We start from the raw sequence: 18,850 nt of genomic DNA, 5'->3' as shown, positions 1-18,850 counted from the left end.
TGGAGCCCCAGGCTGAGGGAGATTGACAGTTCTTTTGTGTTTCTTCCATTTGCGAATAATCGCACCAACTGTTGTCACCTTCTCACCAAGCTGCTTGGCAATTGTCTTGTAGCCCATTCCAGACTTGTGTAGGTCTACAATCTTGTCCCTGACATCCTTGGGGAGCTCTTTGGTCTTGGCCATGGTGGAGAGTTTGGAATCTGATTGATTGATTGCTTCTGTGGTCAGGTGTGTTTTATACAGGTAACAAGCTGAGATTAGGAGCACTCCCTTTAAGAGTGTGCTCCTAATCTCAACTCGTTACCTGTATAAAAGAAATCTTTCTGATTGAGAGGGGGTCAAATACTTATTTCCCTCATTAAAATGCAAATCAATTTATAACATTTTTGACATGCATTTTTCTGGATTTTCTTGTTGTTATTCTGTCTCTCACTGTTCAAATAAATCTACCATTAAAATTATAGACTGATCATTTCTTTGTCCGTGGGCAAACGTACAAAATCAGTAGGGGATCAAATACTTTTTTCCCTCACTGTATATATATATATATATATATATATATATATATATATATATATATATATATATATATATATATATATCATCTTCTCTGTCTTTGCATGTGTCAGATTGAAGTAAGTATATTAATTGAGATTATGGGTGGAGATTCAACTAGATCATTACTCTTTATATATATGCACACACACACACATTTTAACAAGATGGTATTAACAGTATGCAGTGTCCTTAAATTGTACACCCCATTTAACTTGAGGAAGCAGTTTAGAAGTACATGGCAATAAAAAGCCCTCTCCAAACCATTCTGCTTCTCCTAGCGAGGCAGAGTCTCTGTGAAAAGCATTATTATTAGCTATTAGCTTTTTTTTTAATATACCAATGACTGCGAGTTTTCCAGTGGTTCCCTTTCCTTTTGTTCTTTCAATATAAATACTATCATCTCTAAAGCAGGAATTAATACTATAGCCCAGGAAGTAAACTAGTTTCCTTTGAATGAAATACATTTTAAATTCCTCAGTTTCTGAAACAGTTCATTCAGTGGATGTACCTGTGGTTTTAGTAATGAAATGCCTAATGATGTGTGTGATGTAAAGGATGTTGGCAGTGAGTCATGATTGAGGTCAACAGTAGCTTTTTCTGATATGTGGTTGGAGATAGTGAGGAATGGGGGATGAAGTTTAAGCACTCAGGTCTGACTGACTCCAGGCACCATCCTCTGATGTGTTAACAAGATCTTTGCTGATTTTTCTCACTGCTCTGCTCTCTATCACTCTTGCTTTCTTGGAAAGCACTTTTTTCAGTCTTTTTGTACTGGGTTTGTTATGTTATGTGCAAGTTGTTCCATTCATTTATTACACACTTCAGTATGTCCTGGATATAATTAAGAGAAACATTGACATGACTGTTTTCTTTCTCTTTGGTTTGTTGTTTAGTAAAAGAGCAGCATTTTACTGAAATATAAACCTTCATGGATCGATAAGAATGCATATGCGTGTGTGTGTGTGTGTGTGTGTGTGTCCTTCATTTTTGCACCACAACCTGGGTACAGTGTAAACTTATACACAGTTACTGCATTTTATACTTTGCTTCTCGCCTAGAAAAGATAAGCCGTTTAGAATGCATGCAAATATCTGGCAGACTGTTGAATTCTTTTTTGGATGACAGAGTGGGAAAGAGGTCTCTCACTGTTTCTCTCTCGCTCTCTCTCTCTCTCTCTCTCTCCATCTCTTTCTCCTTCTCTCTCACCCTTCCTCCCACCCTCTCACTTCTTCCCTTCCTCTCCATCTTTCTCTCCCCTTCTCTATCTGGCAGGGCTAGACTTTGTTGGCAGGAGAGACCAGAATAAAAACAGCAACACCAGACACAGGAGAGAGAGAGAGAAAAAAAGCGCAATGATCCATCGAAACGCAGGCTTTGCCCTTTCTTAATTACGCTGCATCCAGTGTCTTTGCATTCCCCCCCGCCTCCCTTCCTTCCCCCCCTTTTCCGAGACGTTTGTGAAGTGGTAATTAGCTCTAGGAGAATAAAACCAGCTGATTTGGATCGGGCTGGTGCATTTTGGGGCGAGATCGCTAACAGGATGGTTGCGCTGCTGCTTCTCGGCTCGCTGCTCCTCACTCTGCTGCAGCCTTCCCTACAGGGAGGTAGGTGTGCACTTCATTTGCCCTAAACAAGGGTTCTCGCTCTTATGCTCCTGGGGACAGGTGCAGCCTTTTTTGCACTGTTTGTTTCATTTCAGGAAAAAGAAGGATTTGACATGGTCATAACTGTATGCACTTGAATTTAAGTATAGGGTCATAAACTAAACTTTATGAACTTTTCACACAGGGTACTGCAACTCATGGATTTAATACGGTCATTCCTTTCTCATAAGACTTTCATAATACAGATATGAACTTGATTTTTTAAATATATAAATCTGTCAAGTGTCTAAGTCTATATCAGTCGCCTCTACAGTCAGAACATAAAGGGTTTTTTAAAGAATGACTAAGATTTTGCATTTTGGAATGAAGTTTTTACTTTTTTACTGATTTTGAAGTCTTCAACATCTTTAGAGGGTTTTTTTTTTTTTTTTTTTTTTTAGATCCCTGTTAACAAACTAGTGTATATCCCATAAAAAAAAAAAAAGTTTAGTTCACTCAGTTGTATATCATAAGGTTCTTGGATAAGAATTTTACAGATGCCATACTAACAACAGATCCTTCATAAGTACATATTTTACTTTTTTTTTACATTTTGAAACTTAAAGTGTGTTGGTATGTATTAACAACCACTGTCATAATGTACTTTTACAACTTATATATACTAGCTATGGGCTCATTTTTAAAATTTATTTATTTTATTTTATTTTTTTGGTGTAGGTTATTTGCAGGTCAATCCTATTATAATTAAAAATAAAATTATATAAAACTTTATAATACCAATTATTACTGGAAAATGCATTATGTCATATAAAGCATAAAGCATACACAACCAATTCCAATTATAAATTGAGTGCATTTGTTTTATTGGACTTCTTGGACTTGGACCAATAGTTTCCCATATGTGATATTTCAGCTACTATTAGAGGCTTCTGGGTATGTTAATGTTAAAGACAGTTTTATGTACAGTATGCATAACTTTGAGGCTACAGCTGGACTGCCATTCCTGTCAGTTACATCACATAAAAGTCAGTAATCAAGCCTCCCAGTAGACATCAAATATGCAAAAGCTGATTTTTTGACAGGTTTATTAGGCTTTTAATGTTGTTTTTGAGTTCTCTGTGCATGCTGTTGCTGAATTAAATCTTTGTACAAAACATGGCAATGCACAACAGAGAGCTCTCAACAGCTTTGCCAAGTTTTCCCATTTCCCTCTGTTTTTATTTCAAACTTGTTTTCATTCTTGGAAGTGAATCATCTCGCTGTTACCCTCAATTAGGTAGCATGTGAGCACAGCCAGAGTTCTTCACAAAGATTTATTTGTTTGTTCGAAATTGTTTCTTCTGCACTCATTCACAAAGGTGTAAAAGCAGACTTTCACTCTTATTATGGTGAACAGATTTATAACAGAGAAACAGTTCCTGTTGTCCATTTTCCATATAAAGCCATCAAGTCCACATCTTTAATTTCTTTAGTCTGCTACATTCATTATAATAACTAAGTTAGAGGCCATAAAAAACAGAGCTATTTCCCGGGATTCCTCTCTCCTAGCCAACTCTGTCTTTCCTTGTACTAAAAGTTGAGCTGAGAATGCTGGGCTGTACGACACCTGCTAAATTTATGTACCACCGCCTAAATTGCCCAGAGCTGGTCCAAAAGCATCAAAATTTGTTCTGTTATCTCTCTCTCTCTCTCTCTCTCTCTCTCTCTCTCTCTCTCTCTCTCTCTCTCACATATATATATATATATATATATATATATATATATATATATATATATATATATATATAATATATAACATATATATATATATATATATAATATATAACTTTTACTTCATTAAAATGTGCCTAAGAATATACACTCAGAGCCTTTATCCTAAAGTTCTAGAATGAGTTTTAAAAAATAAATATTGTTTTTTATATTATTGATCGGATTATCTCTCTATTCAACTGTTCAAATTAGTTTAGACCTTGACAGTGTGTTTGGAGAGCAAGAGCAGGTGGAATGTTTTTCTTGGCTAGTGTAAGTGAGTTACAGCAATAGGGGGAATGTAGCAGGAAAGCCAGATTGGGGAATAAATAAAAGAATGGTCACATAACCATTCCTTCATCAGATTAGGCCCACCCTACTTGTGTCATTGGTTCCTTGGTTCCATTTCGTGGGAGTGAGCTGTATTTAATACACATCCAAAACTACATCTATCAGACACATAGACTTTGGCAGATGCAATTTAGGTAGAAATAAATCAATTGGATGGTGGCAAGCTTAAATATGGGTACCTAAAAAATACTAAACTCAGTCTAGGACATTTGTTGTGTATCTGCAAGAATTTCAAATGAACAATTGATTAATGGAATTCAACAAACACTCTTAGGCCTAAATTACTTTTGAGTAAACAGATTTTTCATTCTTTTCTCAGTACAAGGAAACATCCCTAAATTCTTGTCTAAGGTTCACACATGTGTTACAGATGCTGCAGATTGTTGAAAAACTCTAGAGTATTCTTTTAAGCCTAAAGAAACTTTCCTTTTAGAAACTAAACCATGATGTCACAGGGAAGAGGGGAGTTACCTCACTTTGGTTAAACATACACAAACCAGAATTACCGCAAGAGTGTCTAAAGTGTTGAAGGATTGTGTGGACCTAAACAGTCTGACAGTTCTCTGACTGTAAAAGTCTTTTAAGTGAGTCATAATTTGTCTCACTCTTTCTGCCTGAGTACACCTTCAGTTGTTCCTCACACAGAAAATTTGTCAGAATTGTAATTGTAATCTATTATATGGTTTTCAGGAGAAGAGTGCTGAATCAAATATAAGTGCCTCTCTGATGCTGGAAATCTGTACAGTTCCTATGCAGCTTAGTATAGTGTTAAGGTATGGTAACACTTTACTATACGGTCCACAAATAAGCAACATGTTAATAGTTTAAGGTGCATTAGGTAAATAATTTTTTTTTTTTTTTTTTCAAGACGGTTAGGTGGGTTCAACGTTTGATTTTTTTTCACTCCTTGAGCTCATTCTTCCATTACCACCCATGTTCATGAAGCTTCGCCCCCAGGATCGTAGGTGACCCATAGAGCGTCTTTAAAATGACTGACAGAAGGCGTATCCAGACACAAACAAGTCTTCTAGACCAGAAGTCAGTTTTCCATATGGATTTTCTCAGCAACTTTAAAATTTTGCTAAGGCCATGGCTAAATGAAATTTTTTTAAGCATGTTCTACATAACATACAGGTTATTTGTACAAGTAAGGAATAAAAAAATCGATTATTGCACATTTCAGTAATACTTTCATAATGATGAATTAATACATGAACCAATCCTTAATGCATCAGGAAATAATGAAGGGTAGACATAAACAGCCACTTGAGTCATATATGAACAGTGGTGGAAATAGTACAAAGTAAGGGCCGGGGAAAATTTTGATTCTTAGATGCATTACGATGCGGACGTGGATGATTCTGAATCGATTCACAAATGTCAAAAATCTATTTTCTAAATGTTAATTGATAACCTAATGTTGACAGAACGCAAAAGGCGGAGCACAGAAGTGCAGCAACCAGACAGTCTGTGGAACGAGCGCGTGCTTCCGGGTTTCAGAGACATTGACTTTGTTTAATTTTGACATGCATTATATGCATTTGTTATTTTTCTGTCCTGTCTCTGCCCCTGTATCGTCATTGGTTGTTTCCTTTTGTGTCATCATTAGTCAGCTGTTTTGTTTTTATCGTTGATTATGTATGTTATTTAAACCTCTCATGTGTCTATATGCAGTGCAAAGTATTGTGTGAGTGTTTCCACTGTACCAAGCCTTTGTTCCTCATTTACATGCCATAGTTTTGATCCTATTCTCGTCCTCGTTATTCGATTCTCGCTTAGTCTCGTTTTTGCCCATTTGCCGATCACCTGATCCTTTGCCTGTTTTTGACTACGCCTGTGTTTCACATTTTGGATTTGTCTGCCTGCCTCTCTTCAATACAGCTCTTATTACGTGGCACACATAACAGAAACACTTGATCGTAGGGGAGAACTGTCACAGTTATAATGCATTTTTGACAAGTCTCTGTTCTAACTCGGTTATACACAAAAACGACAGACTTAAAATCTGTGAAATTCGGGTACAAAGGAGTCATACAAAACTATTTTCAGAGGAAGGATCACCACAGCAGTAATGGCAATTTGACACACTTCCAGGTTTCAGCGAATTAGTCAATAGAAAAAAAAAAGATGTATCGAAAAGCATTATATCATCGCATCACAGCCCTCTGAATCATAAATGAATCGAATCGTGAGGTGAGATTCCCACCTATAGTACAAAGCACATTGACTTGAGTAAAAGCACTGCTACTGTTGTATTAATTCCCTTATACAAAAGTAAAAGTAGTGATCAGAAAAATAAAAATAAATAAGACTACTTGAAAAACTACTTAAGTAACTACTTTACAAATTAATTAATTAATTTATTTTTTTTACATGTCTCCCATTGATAGAACTAATCCGAAAATGTTCTAAATCTGAGGAATGCATTTTTCATATAATTGTGTTATTTAGTTATGTTAAGAAAAGTAACGTTAACTGGTGTAAGGGGGAATGTGTAGATAGCTAATGATATATAAAAATATATGAATTAACATGAGCAAACTAGCTAGCTAGTAACCTGGAAGCTAGCTAGCTAGCATGCTGCTGCTGTCTAAAAATTTGCCCCAAAAGTGTAGATGTTTGACAGCCATTTTTTGATTGTGTTCAAAATTATTATTTTTATTATTTTAAATTGGCACATTCCATCTTTGAATCGGCTTGCAGTGTTAAAAGGTTAAATACATTATTGAGTTTGTACTCTGTAATGGTGATTAAAAAATAAATGTAGCAATGGTTATTTAATGTTATTTAAATAAAAAAAAAAACTCAGGTAAAAGTACAATGATTTAATTATACATTATACTTTCACAGTGAACCATGGGCTCAAGTACTGTAAGGAGAGTACATGTAGTTTGTACTTTACACCCCTGTATATCAATGTAATCATTGTTAAACATTAACATCTTAATAACATCTTATTAAATTCTGTCAATATCATGACTTGCAGTCAAGTGTGAAACTCAAATTGTAGGTTAAAATGCTAGTGTTAGACCATTTTTGTAATGTTTGCTTTTTATTAGTTTGTTCTAAACTACATGTATTAACTCCTCAAAGCATTATGAAAGCATTAGTTCAGTATTAATATATTGAATATTTGTGGACCTTATAGTAAAGTGTTTCCTTCATGAAGACACCTGACAAGCCAGGATCAGATAAAAGCAAAGAACATTTCAGTCTCCTAATAAAAAAGAGTTTTGGCTTAAAGTTGCAGACCAGGACTTCAAAGGAGCCCTAAAACATTAATTCTCCTTTTCTTTGACACGAGGCTGGCCATCATTTAAGCAGGTAAAACCTCATCCAGATCATATGGTATAACAAGAACTGCTGCCTCACCCAGTAAAATCTTCAATCAGATTATCTACTGTGCTGGAATTGAAAACGTGTGCGGTGAGCACCTCTCACTGGATTTAATCCTTTAGGAAGTGCTGGTTTTCTAGCTGTGGACGTTTTTGACTGCCTAAGAGAATTAATGTGACACCTCGTGTGTCTCGTGGTGTGTTGGCCGAAGTCAGTGCTAAAGGATTTAAGAGTTCTTGCTTCGATGTCTATGATTCCAAGCAGATATTAACTATGCAGGCTTTATGAATCTAGCTTAGAGAAAGGTTATATGGTTCATCATGTAGTTATTCCTCATTCCTTGTGCGATAGACAGACATAATCTCAAACATTCCCAATTCTGTCCTTAAGAGACCCCATCCACTTCTCTTTAAATTAGTTAGGGATCCTTAAAAAGTAGGTCATATGTGATCATGTCTATTAACATGTAGACAGCGTGAATTACTCAACGAAAATGTAGAATTTTGCAATATAAAACATTTATATATATTTCACACTGATCTCATAAAGAATTCATATAAAACTTTATAAGTGAGAGTGATTTTGCCATTAAATCCTGCCAGTGAAATCCAGCTAAATCCCACTACCACTACTAAACTCCAAGGCAATATTTGGTTGCTGGTTGGTTGTAACATGAATCAGTGACGATCTAATCTCAGTTTTTCTTTTGTGCCATGTGTGTTCCCTGTCCTCTGGCCTGGGTCATTCTGCAAAAAACTAGGGTACTATAAATCGCTTTACAGTGACCTCAACTCTCAACACCATGCTCCACTAGCCTTCTGGACTGCTGGCTGGAATGCAGAAATGCTACCACCGATAAGAGTTTCATTTAGTTATATTACTTTATACCTCTCGTTCACAATCAAAGGCTGTTAACAGATTTGACTGTTTATCAGCCATGTCTTTGACACTGTGGTCTAATAAACACTGCTTTTCTGATACACATACAGCACAGAATGGGACATCAGTGCTTGGAAATCACTTAACTAAACATCACAGCTGCTCTGTGTAATGAGTGTCTTCCTTTTTAGCACGTTTGAATAATGGGATTCATTTATCAGACTTTTAGTAAAACTGTTCGTAAATATTTTTGTAGGCCAGACTGTACTAAAAATTGACACCAGATTTACAAAGGATTTGTTAATGCTGACTTTTATCTTATGCTGTGTATGTTGATAAATGGTAATCAGCCATAAATGACCAAATGTCTTCATGTCACGGCTGATTTACATTTTGTAACTCCATAAAAGGAAAAAGCTCAACAAAAGCCTGGTGTGTGCTAAAACCTCTAGACCAATTTGTCTTGATTTATGGATTTGTTTTAGAATTGTTTTAGTTTTCTTTCAACTGACAAATATGAAATGACTGAGTATTATATTAGAACTTTTTCACTAAATTTGTGTGCAATTGAAATAAACTTGACAATGTAATCCATGTATAAGTTCGTAGTAACTCAGACCAATTATAGGAATTTGTACCTTATCAATTGAGGTTTTCTTTAGTGTTTGCTTGGAAAAATCTGGCTTGCTTTTGAAAAATCTCAACTTATCAGAATTCCCACTCAGAGTTTGACATGAATGCTTTTTTTTTTTCTTCCAATTTTGAAGTTGGTTATTAGAATTACTTCCATATATCATAAACATTGCATTACTAAGACCTTGCTGCCAGTCCTGGCAGTTCTGTGGCCTACATTAATGTACCTACTAGCTGAAACAACAATACACTACAACTATTTGCACTATGACCGCAAATTCCAAAGTTAATGTTAACGTGAGGATTGCTTGGACGTTATTTCCATCCCTGTGGAGACTGTGCCAAATTCAAGACAAAGAACCACACTTTAATAAAACTATTTGTTCCAGAACAAGTCTGGCTTACTTTCAGGTTGACCAAGAAGCATTGTGGGGTCGGTATAATAGATGTTACAAGATCATAGTTTTTGACGGTAACATGCCTGATCATGTGGTTTGATTCTTCCCTTTCCCCTGTCTCCAGTGAATCAGAGCACATGGGGCAAAAAAAAAAAAAAAGTAAATTTACTATCTTTTAAAACAATACATCTGCAAGACATTTGGAGTGGCTTGTCAGTGTTTGCTTTAAGATTGTCATAAAACAACCGGAACAACAGTTCTGTGTTTTTGTTGCATTTTATTTTTTTCCCTGTTTCAGGTCAGATGTTATATGGCCAAATGACAACCACTAATATACAAGCTCAGAGCTAAGATAGTATGATAAGAATACATGAAGAGAAATGCCCTTAACGTATTAATCACCTTTTGTTAATTTACTAGTTTATATTAAGCCGCATGGCCCAAGATCTCTGCAACACAAAACTGCTTGGTTTTTATTTTTGGTATTGTTTTCATTTTAAAATCCTTCCATCCATCCATCCATCCATCAATTTTCCCACTTATCCTACACAGGGTCTTGGGCAGCCTGGAGCCTATCCCATCACAGGGCACAATCACACACACACACATTCAAACACCCATTCACACACTATGGACAATTTAGAGTTGGCAATCAACCTACTGTACAATGCATGTCTTTGGACTGGGGTAGGAAACTGGAGTACCCAGAGAAAACCCCAGAAGCACGTGGAGAATATTCAAACTCTGCACACAGAGACCAGAGGCAGAAATCAAACTCCCAACGCCAGAGATGTGAAGCAAAGGTGCTAACCAATGTTTCAGTGATTATGCTGCAGTTGTGTTACTGTTCTATAATACTGTAGATTGCACCAAAGGCGTTGGAGAGCATTATTTTGTTCATGGCTAGAATTAAAATACCAACACCCCTTCCACACCCATAATGTACCTTCTTCAACATAAATGTCTGAAATGAAGAAACCTTCCAAGTACAATGCATAGCAGAAAATATATGAATATTACAGTACTAGAAATACTTGGAAACAATATACAATGAAACAAAGACCTTTAATGCACCGTTAACCTTCTTGGAAAAGCATGACAATGGGTAGTACAGTTATTATGCCATCATTCTTTATCCTGTCCCACCCCTATTCTGGATAACCTAGTGGTTTGGCCCAGCCCACTGGTAGTTGATGCACTAGGGTGCTATTTTTCTCAAGATCTTTACACAGACTGAATTTTTCAGTATCCTTTATGATGTTTATAAAATTCAAACCTTGTAATCCTGCTGCATCAGGACTTGGCAAAAGAGACTCAGTTTCTCTCAAACAGATCTGTGAGATCAAATAGCTGAAAAGTACCCTTCATTGAGATTTGAAGGCTATCCTTAGTCAAAAGCATAGAAAAGGCTTTGCCAATGTGAACAGCATCCACTTTGGCTTTAAAACAGTGCTGTCTGTGTGCCTTGTGCTTATTTGATTTTGCATTCTTCACAGTAATGCTCTCTCTGTACCACAGATGTGTCTAACAGTGTAGCTCAGAGCTTAAGACACAGAGAGAGAAGTGGGAGGGCTTCCTATCAAGGAAATTTACTCTCATACTTTCATGTTCATCTTTCAACTCCATCCACTTTTTCTTCACGAGGAAAATCTAGCGTCAGCATAGTCAGTCTGTCTACGCTTTTTAGAAGAGTTTTTTGAAATAGTAATTGGCATGAATTACGAGTATTAAACTTAAAAATAAGAGATTAAACGTAGCTAATTTAGTATATGTATATAATGTAATGTATTTCAAAATCCAAACATCAAGAGACATGAAGTCAGCAACGGTTTTAAAGTTAGCCATATTGGTTTAATAATAGCCAGAATTAAATGGCCGTGTGTGTGTGTCTGTCTGTGTGTAAGAGAGAGAGAGAGAGAGAGAGAGAGAGAGAGAGAGAGAGAGAGAGAGAGAGAGAGAGAGAATATATATGTATGTGCCAGACTATAATGTTATTTGGCACTGTTCTAAAACACCATTCATTAGTGTCCATGGAGAAAATATAAAAATAAAATCATCCAAGTAAAATGTCACTGTGACATGACAAAAGGTTCTCATTATCCAACAATGTGTTTTTCATAATGTCTCAGAACTTCAATTAAGTCAGTCATTGGTAATGAAGCGAGGTATTTATTTAAAAGAAGAAAAAAAAACTGTGAATTGGGCGTGCTTTGGTTGTGAATGTGGTCATTTGGCTAACTCAATAAATAGCAACCCCAGTTATAAACAAATTATAAAAAGAGATCAAACTATTCCCTGTGGATCAATCAAATAAAAATTCCACTCTAAGAAATCCAGAATACTTCTTGCTTCTTGATCATTTTTGATACAGTCAAAAGAAATGCATATTGATTTAATTTGAGGTATATTTATGTAGTTTTCCATTAAAAAGCAACTGCTTTATATCAATTATGACATTTTACATATGGCAGAATCTTGACAGCTCATACATATTATGTTTGTATTATTTTGCTGCAAATATAAGATGTAATTATTCATAAGTGAAAAAAAACCTTTTTCACAGGCAGTTTATCAAAACAGTTTATCAAAACCATTAATGGATGTGGAGAAAATATAAATATGAAAATGTGTCATTTGTTTGTATTTCCTCATTTGTAAATCACTTACATAAAAGTGTCTGCTAAATGAATAAATGTAAATGTGTTAGATTTATATACTAAAAGGTATTAAATGAGTAAAATACATATGTAAATTAAATGAGTAAAATACATTAAAAAGTGTCTTATTTAACCTGACAGCTTTTATTTACTCTCATTTAACTACACCAGGGGTGACTGATGAAAAAAAAAATACTGTTACCACTTTGTAAAACAATTTAAAAAACGATGGAGCATGCGGTTATAGGGAAATAATCAGTCAATTTTCCAATCACAGCACATCAGGAAGTGTTTTATTCCTCTCATAACACAGCAATTTGCCAAAGCTAAAGCTTTTTATTTACTAAAGAATGGCACGTCATACATTTTATCCATTTACAGTCATGTTTAATGTTGTGGAACGTCCATGAAACAAGTTCCTGTTATCACTTACATTACTGCAGTTATAAACAGTGTTCTGTCACCAGCCTCTCATTTTTCTCTCCCTTGAAGACAATAAGATGGAAAAATGCAGCTTGTCATGTTACTGTGAAACCTTCTTTCCTGAAGTGTCGGAAAACAGCTTTACCTTTGACTGTTACAAAGCACTGACATTGGCGACTGCCTACAAAATTGCTAAACAAACATCTCCTCACAGAAATCTTCTGTTTAAAAATAAATCTGTTTTTGTGAAGCGTTGCGGGGGCACGGTGGTTAGCAGGACTGGGGGTTCAAATCCAGCCTCCACCCTGAACGGAGTTTGCATGTTTTATCTGTGCTTCGGGGCTTTCCTCTAGGTACTCTAGTTTCTTCCCCCAGTCCAAAGATATGCGTTGTAGGCTGATTGAACTTTCCGAATTACCCATAGTGTTTGAATGGGTGTGTGCATGTGTGCGCGATTGGCCCTGCGATGGATTGCCATCTCATGCCCCAGTTCTCTGGGATAGGCTCCAGGCTCCCCACAACCCTGTGTAGGATAAGCAGTATAGAAAATGACTAGATTAAATACATAGGCTAATCTTTTTACTGAGTAGTAAAAATATTTGACATATTATAATTCCGATTGCATATATACTTATTTCCAACTGTATTTATAAACAGTACTGTATTTTTTTTTTTATTATTTAAATTTCAATAGTTTGCTTATGTAGTGATCGCATTCCAATAGGCTGTACTAATGACAGTTGTAACATTAGGCCTTGAACCTAGGTATCTCAGCCTATACCTTGCTCTTCCTTCTTCCTCCATCACAGAGACAGGAAATCCTACTTTTGTTTCTGAAACATGACTCTTACATTGTAGTTATGGCTCACAATCACTCCATCAGCTGTCATAAAGCTTTCACTCAAAAGGGCAGAGCCTCTGAGCCCAATGACCCACCAGCTGAAAGGAGCATTGTATTAAAAGTCTATGTTATGTTAGTGCTATCCAAGATCTGTATCAAACATCCCTTTCTCTCATTCATTCCATTATGGAAAAATACTTCCAAATGTCTGGCTGGTCTTAAGCTGCTTTTTTTGTGATTAAGATGACCCACGGCTCTTTCAACTGAGAGCAAACAGCAGAGAGGAAAAAACAGACAGTTTGTTTTCGCTGGACGGGAATGGTGAGCGTCACAGTCCTATTTTACAAAGCAGGCCTGAGGTATCCAAAACTGTGTGATGACCTTGGGAGTTCTAACCACAGAGCTGGTGTGATGAATCCAAACACCATGAAACCCAATCACTTCCCAGGCATCCGTGACCTTAGCTGTTTTTTAGAACAGCTTTTGAAGAGCATCTTCCCTCCAGCTCTATCAGCACACACATGAGCTCATCTGTTTTCCAAAGGGATGTCTGCCATAGTCTTTCAAATAAAGGATCTTTTGCAAGACTTCCAATTACCCCAAGAGAGACAGACTGCTTTGCACAAAAACATAAGTCATAAAGACCTTTGAAATTTCCCATGCTGTTGTGAAGATATATAAAATCCCAATTGGCACTGATTTCTAGGTTGACCATTTTTTTCCCTCCTGGACAGAAAGGCGGCCAGCCTTAGACTAAACAATATCGGCTGTTCGAAAATCAGCCAATTTGTTTGTGATTTTGCAATTTTTGCACGGTGTACGTATCTGTCCTCACTATGCCTTTCCTTCGGTAAAGCTGATGCAATTTCTGTTTCTGTCAGTGCCTGCATCAGGAAACATGTTCACAGTTTAAGCTCATTTTCCACAAGAAATGAACAAACCCCTAACCTTATTTGAAGCTCTTATGTTTATTTCATCATCACCTCATTTGTTAGCACTGAATTTAATCATTAGTGCCAAAATCAATTGAAAATCCCCACAGCTAGCCGTAACCTGAACACCACAATTAATGATTCTTGGAATCAGTTTCATTCTTCTTCTTTTTCTCTTTCCTCACATGGTTTTAAAAAGAATATTAAAATGCAATCTTTTAAGCTATTGTTCTTTAACATCACTTTGTGGACATTTATAATCATTTAGACAACATATATTACATTAATTTTCAGTTCTTTATTAAAAACAAAAGACCTGGTCGAGTTTGAGTGACTCAAAAGTTTAACAAAATAAAGTACCTCACAGTGTCCAAAAGGGTGTCTGAGTAAGAAAAAGGAAGTCATTGACATTCATTTATGCACATATTTTTTTTTACATACTGATAGCTGACATGAGCTAAAGCCAAAAATTCTGCGAGGATTTTTTTTTGTCATATTCATAAATGATCACATAGTAAATGATAGTCAGCTGCATAACATAAGCTAACTTGACAGGAGTTACTACTTTTGGTAACAGGATGCTTACTCAGAAATTTTAGAACTTACAACCACACTTACTAATGTGCAGTCTACACTATATATTCATATTCCCTTTACTATTAATGCAAGGCTTTAGTTTAGAAAATCGTGTCTAACTTGTGTATGTACATTGTATTGCCACATAAACACTTCAATATGGTCTAAATCCTTTCAATATAATCTCTACCATGAGTTTGACTTTTGTTTTCCATTTTGTTTTAACTGATGCAAACCAGATTTACCCTCAGAACTGTGTCTGAGCTTACAGATGCTGCCAGAAATTTGCTTGCAGTCTCACAGAAACAGAGGCACTTTTCCTTCCTTGTCTTTGTTTAGCTTTTTAGTATGTGTTTGCCATATTGCACACTGAACATCCTATTAGTTCCTGCATACTTCAGCATAACTTTGGCCTGACTTTGGGAAGAAGTTATGTAGATGGCTGACGCCCATGTTCTCTGAAAATCCCATCTGTCACAGCTCAATATTTGTTTCTTTGGATTAGGTAATTTGTTGAAGTTGTCATTTTTGTATGTACGTGGAAAAGGGGTCCACCCCACTAGACATAGTAGTCAAACATGAAGTCATTAAAAACATTTAAAATGCTGTTGTTGTCTTGCTTTCAGGAGTGTATGTGCCTGCTGGTACAGGAGTCGGAATTCCAAGTGGAGGTGTGCCACCTGGTACTGGAGTTTTCCCAGGTTTGTCAACATCATAAAATCTTCTTAAAATGAACAAATTGTTCTTTATATGGTATTATACATTCAGCTGAATTAATCTGAGCTCACAGGCAGTCAGTGTGTGAATATTTTTATCGTTTTTTCCACAAGGAGAACTGAAAATATCATGTTTCAGTATGCAATTTCCAAGGCTTCACCAGTAGGGGTAGTTAGAGTTTATATGTAGAATTTGGAATTCTTGGGGTTAATATTTAGATAATACTTTTCCTTTTTCTCTTCTGACATTCTCAGATTTTTCTCAAAATTCAACATCATGGAATGTACCAAAATTATATAATTCATATAATGGCAGTCAACCTTAAGTTGTCAATATTATATAAGTTTGTATTTGTGACGCTCATTAACGACTAATACGACTAATTAAAGACCTCCTATACATAGTACATCACATCTCACTCCTGAGATCCAGAAACAACACAAACTATGTCTGGACCTTGATTTTTACTCTTGGGGAAAATGTTTTTTTTTAAAAATCAAGGCTCTTGAGATTGTTAAGTGTTCTTACAATAAATTCTTAGTTGTTGGATTCTGCATATAGACAGCTGACAAATTAAAGCAATATAATAAACCTCAAAAAACAACACCTCCGTAAGGTGTTGGGCCACAGTGAGCCAATGTGCCCTTGCATGGATTCTTTAAGAGGGGCAGTGGTAGCGCAATAGCTACGACATTGGCCTACTGCTCAAAAGGTTGTGAGTTCAAATCCCATCACTGCCAAGCTGCCTCTGTTGAGCCCTTGTGCAAGGCCCCTAACTCTCAAATGCCCAGTTGTATAAATGAGATAAATGCCATACATGTACTGGAGACATTCTTCCAAAAAGTATTCCCTCAGTTGGTGTTTTACTGATGATGGTGCTAACATGCCACTCTAAAATCTCCCAAAGCTGTTCAATTAGATCTGGTGACTATGAAGAGCATAGCATGTGATCCACATAATATTCATATTCATTAACCATTGAGTGAGTCCTCGTACCCTGTGAGTGTGAGCTGGAAGAGACCACTCCCAGCAGGATAGAAATGTTTCATCGTAGGATAAAGGATAAAGAATCAGTCAAAAGAACTTTGCATTGATTTGCAGTGACTCTTGCCTCTAATGGGTAAAGTGATTCCAAACCATGACAGCAAAATGCCTCCCATATAATAACAGAGCCAGCAGTTTGGAGAGGATTGTTTAAGATGATGCAGTCCATATGACTAAACCTTACCAAAGTTTTAAGAATATGAAGTCATAAATCTCTGTTAAAAAAAAGTATTACCATGGTTGCTTTCCCATGATTTAAAACCTCCATGTTGAAGCGTGGACTCAGTGAAGTCTTCATTTCAGGATAGCCACTGTTCGCTGTGGCACAAATGGATGATCTAATCTATGCTTTCTGAGAGGCACACTAGGGAGAGCTAAAACAAACATATTAAGTGTTACCATGCATGAGACATAACTCTTTTTCTTGCACTATATTTTATAGGAGGTGCCGGGGTCCCGTTCAAACCAGCAAAAACTGGAGGTAGGTTCTTTTTGATTTTGTCTCTCAAAACACTCTTAAAAGTTATTATTCTGCTATCTATTATTTAATCCATGTATTACACAAATATTTAGTCTTAATAATGAATGAAAGCAACTTATCATACTCAAACTATTGATATTTATTCATTTAAATCATTTTAACTAGTTCTGTGATGTATCACAGTAACAGCATTTAGTGTGTTAAATTTAGCATTATTAATAACATTCATTGATGGTAATGACAGTGCCTAGGCAGCAATTTCTACTACTTCTAAAGGAAATTAAATACCTGAAATGAAGTACTATGAGAAGTAACAGACCAATCCCAAGCTTTGCCCAAACTTGGTAAGTCAAGTTTCAGAAAAATGGGGGCCAGAGTTACTGAGTTCACATGACTAGTACAAAATAGATAATAGATCAGTTTTGTGGATCACATACTGTAGAAGCACACAGCAAGGATTTCAGTACATTAAATTATTTCCACAAACATTTAAAGAGAAAGACTAAGCCAAATGCTACTGCTATCAAATAGACTACCCAACTTACTTTGTCTACTTGTTAAAGTTACTAGCTAAGAAGGTAAACATTGTAAAAGGCAATATTAAAGACTAGTTTTGGCAGAACAATTAGCATAACAATATCCATCCCTGTTTTACATGAACAAATATTTGCATGGTTCAGTAAAGAGAGGCTAGCCAGCTAACCTTAGCTAGATTTGTATTGTTAGGGCTGCAGAGTATTGTTTTGGCTTATTATCCAGCCAGACTTAGTCATATTTCAGACTAAACAGCAGATGAAATAAGATGATTTGGAGCTGACAGACAGGTCTAAGGTTATTGTGGCTGTGTCCAGCTGAGGTTGAGCTTGACTACACACACCAGTCCAAAGCTAACATTTTCTTATTTATTTTTGGCTTTAGAAATGGGTAGAATGCAACACCCGGGTATCAGGTGTCACTTCCCCAGGCACGTCTTTTGGCCAGCTTCAAATTCAATATATGTTCACTGGAAATGCTGGAACGCCTGCTAATATCCTGAAAGATTGATTGAGGCTCCGTCTAAAAAACAGTGATTGGACAGCCAAGAAAAAAGATGGGTTTGGAACTGGTCAGTTACAAGGCATTGATGTTAACTCACAGTTACTCTTATTTGTATGAAGTACAAAGTATAACTTGGCAGTGCTTTCAGGGCTTTACATGATTTTATGTAAAGTTTAATCAGGTAAACAAATCACAGGTGCAGGCCTGAATAGCTATGGACAACACAGATCATGAAATAAATGAAAAAATTTAACTGACTTTGTTCAACAGCAGGTGGATTTGGGCTGGGTGCAGGAGGCCTTGGCACTGGTGGGCTTGGCGCTGGAGGACTTGGTGCTGGTGGACTTGGTGCTGGATTAGGTGCAGGAGGTCTTGGTGCAGGTAAGATTTATCTCTAGTCACACTTGGTAAATGCATTTGCAGTGTTGGCATATTAATGGAATGCTTCTTGCTAATCACTTGTTAATTCAGATATAATCGATACGTTTTCATATTTTATCTTTACAACAGGAGCTGGAGGAAAGCCGCCTAAACCAGGTAAGCAAACTACAAACCAAATGTTTGCGCTTGTCATCACCTTATACCGTATCGAACAGCATTTGATGTAAGCTTGCATAGATTTAACCTAAATCC

At 36.3% G+C, this 18,850-nt stretch overlaps 1 protein-coding gene across 50 annotated transcripts in view; it reads left to right on the top strand.

Annotated features, from left to right (window-relative positions):
* The first annotated feature begins 1,825 nt into the window (after positions 1–1,825).
* The window catches only part of elna (elastin a), a 78,186-nt gene continuing 61,161 nt past the window's right edge, over positions 1,826–18,850 (top strand). For 30 of the 50 annotated variants that reach the window (XM_053688627.1, XM_053688610.1, XM_053688636.1 and 27 more), the window contains exons 1-5: positions 1,828–2,162; positions 15,564–15,638; positions 17,141–17,179; positions 18,488–18,598; positions 18,728–18,754. In XM_053688627.1, the coding sequence (XP_053544602.1) occupies positions 2,099–2,162; positions 15,564–15,638; positions 17,141–17,179; positions 18,488–18,598; positions 18,728–18,754 (316 nt within the window). In that variant the 5' untranslated portion in view covers positions 1,828–2,098. Of the gene's footprint in view, positions 2,163–15,563; positions 15,639–17,140; positions 17,180–18,487; positions 18,599–18,727; positions 18,755–18,850 lie in introns of all 50 variants that reach the window. The other 20 variants (XR_008398550.1, XM_053688594.1, XM_053688595.1 and 17 more) reach the window with 4 other exon arrangements.

The sequence above is a fragment of the Ictalurus punctatus genome, chromosome 20, assembly GCF_001660625.3.
Source record: "Ictalurus punctatus breed USDA103 chromosome 20, Coco_2.0, whole genome shotgun sequence".
Lineage (NCBI taxonomy): Eukaryota > Metazoa > Chordata > Actinopteri > Siluriformes > Ictaluridae > Ictalurus > Ictalurus punctatus.
This window is presented reverse-complemented; position numbering and strand designations above follow the sequence as displayed.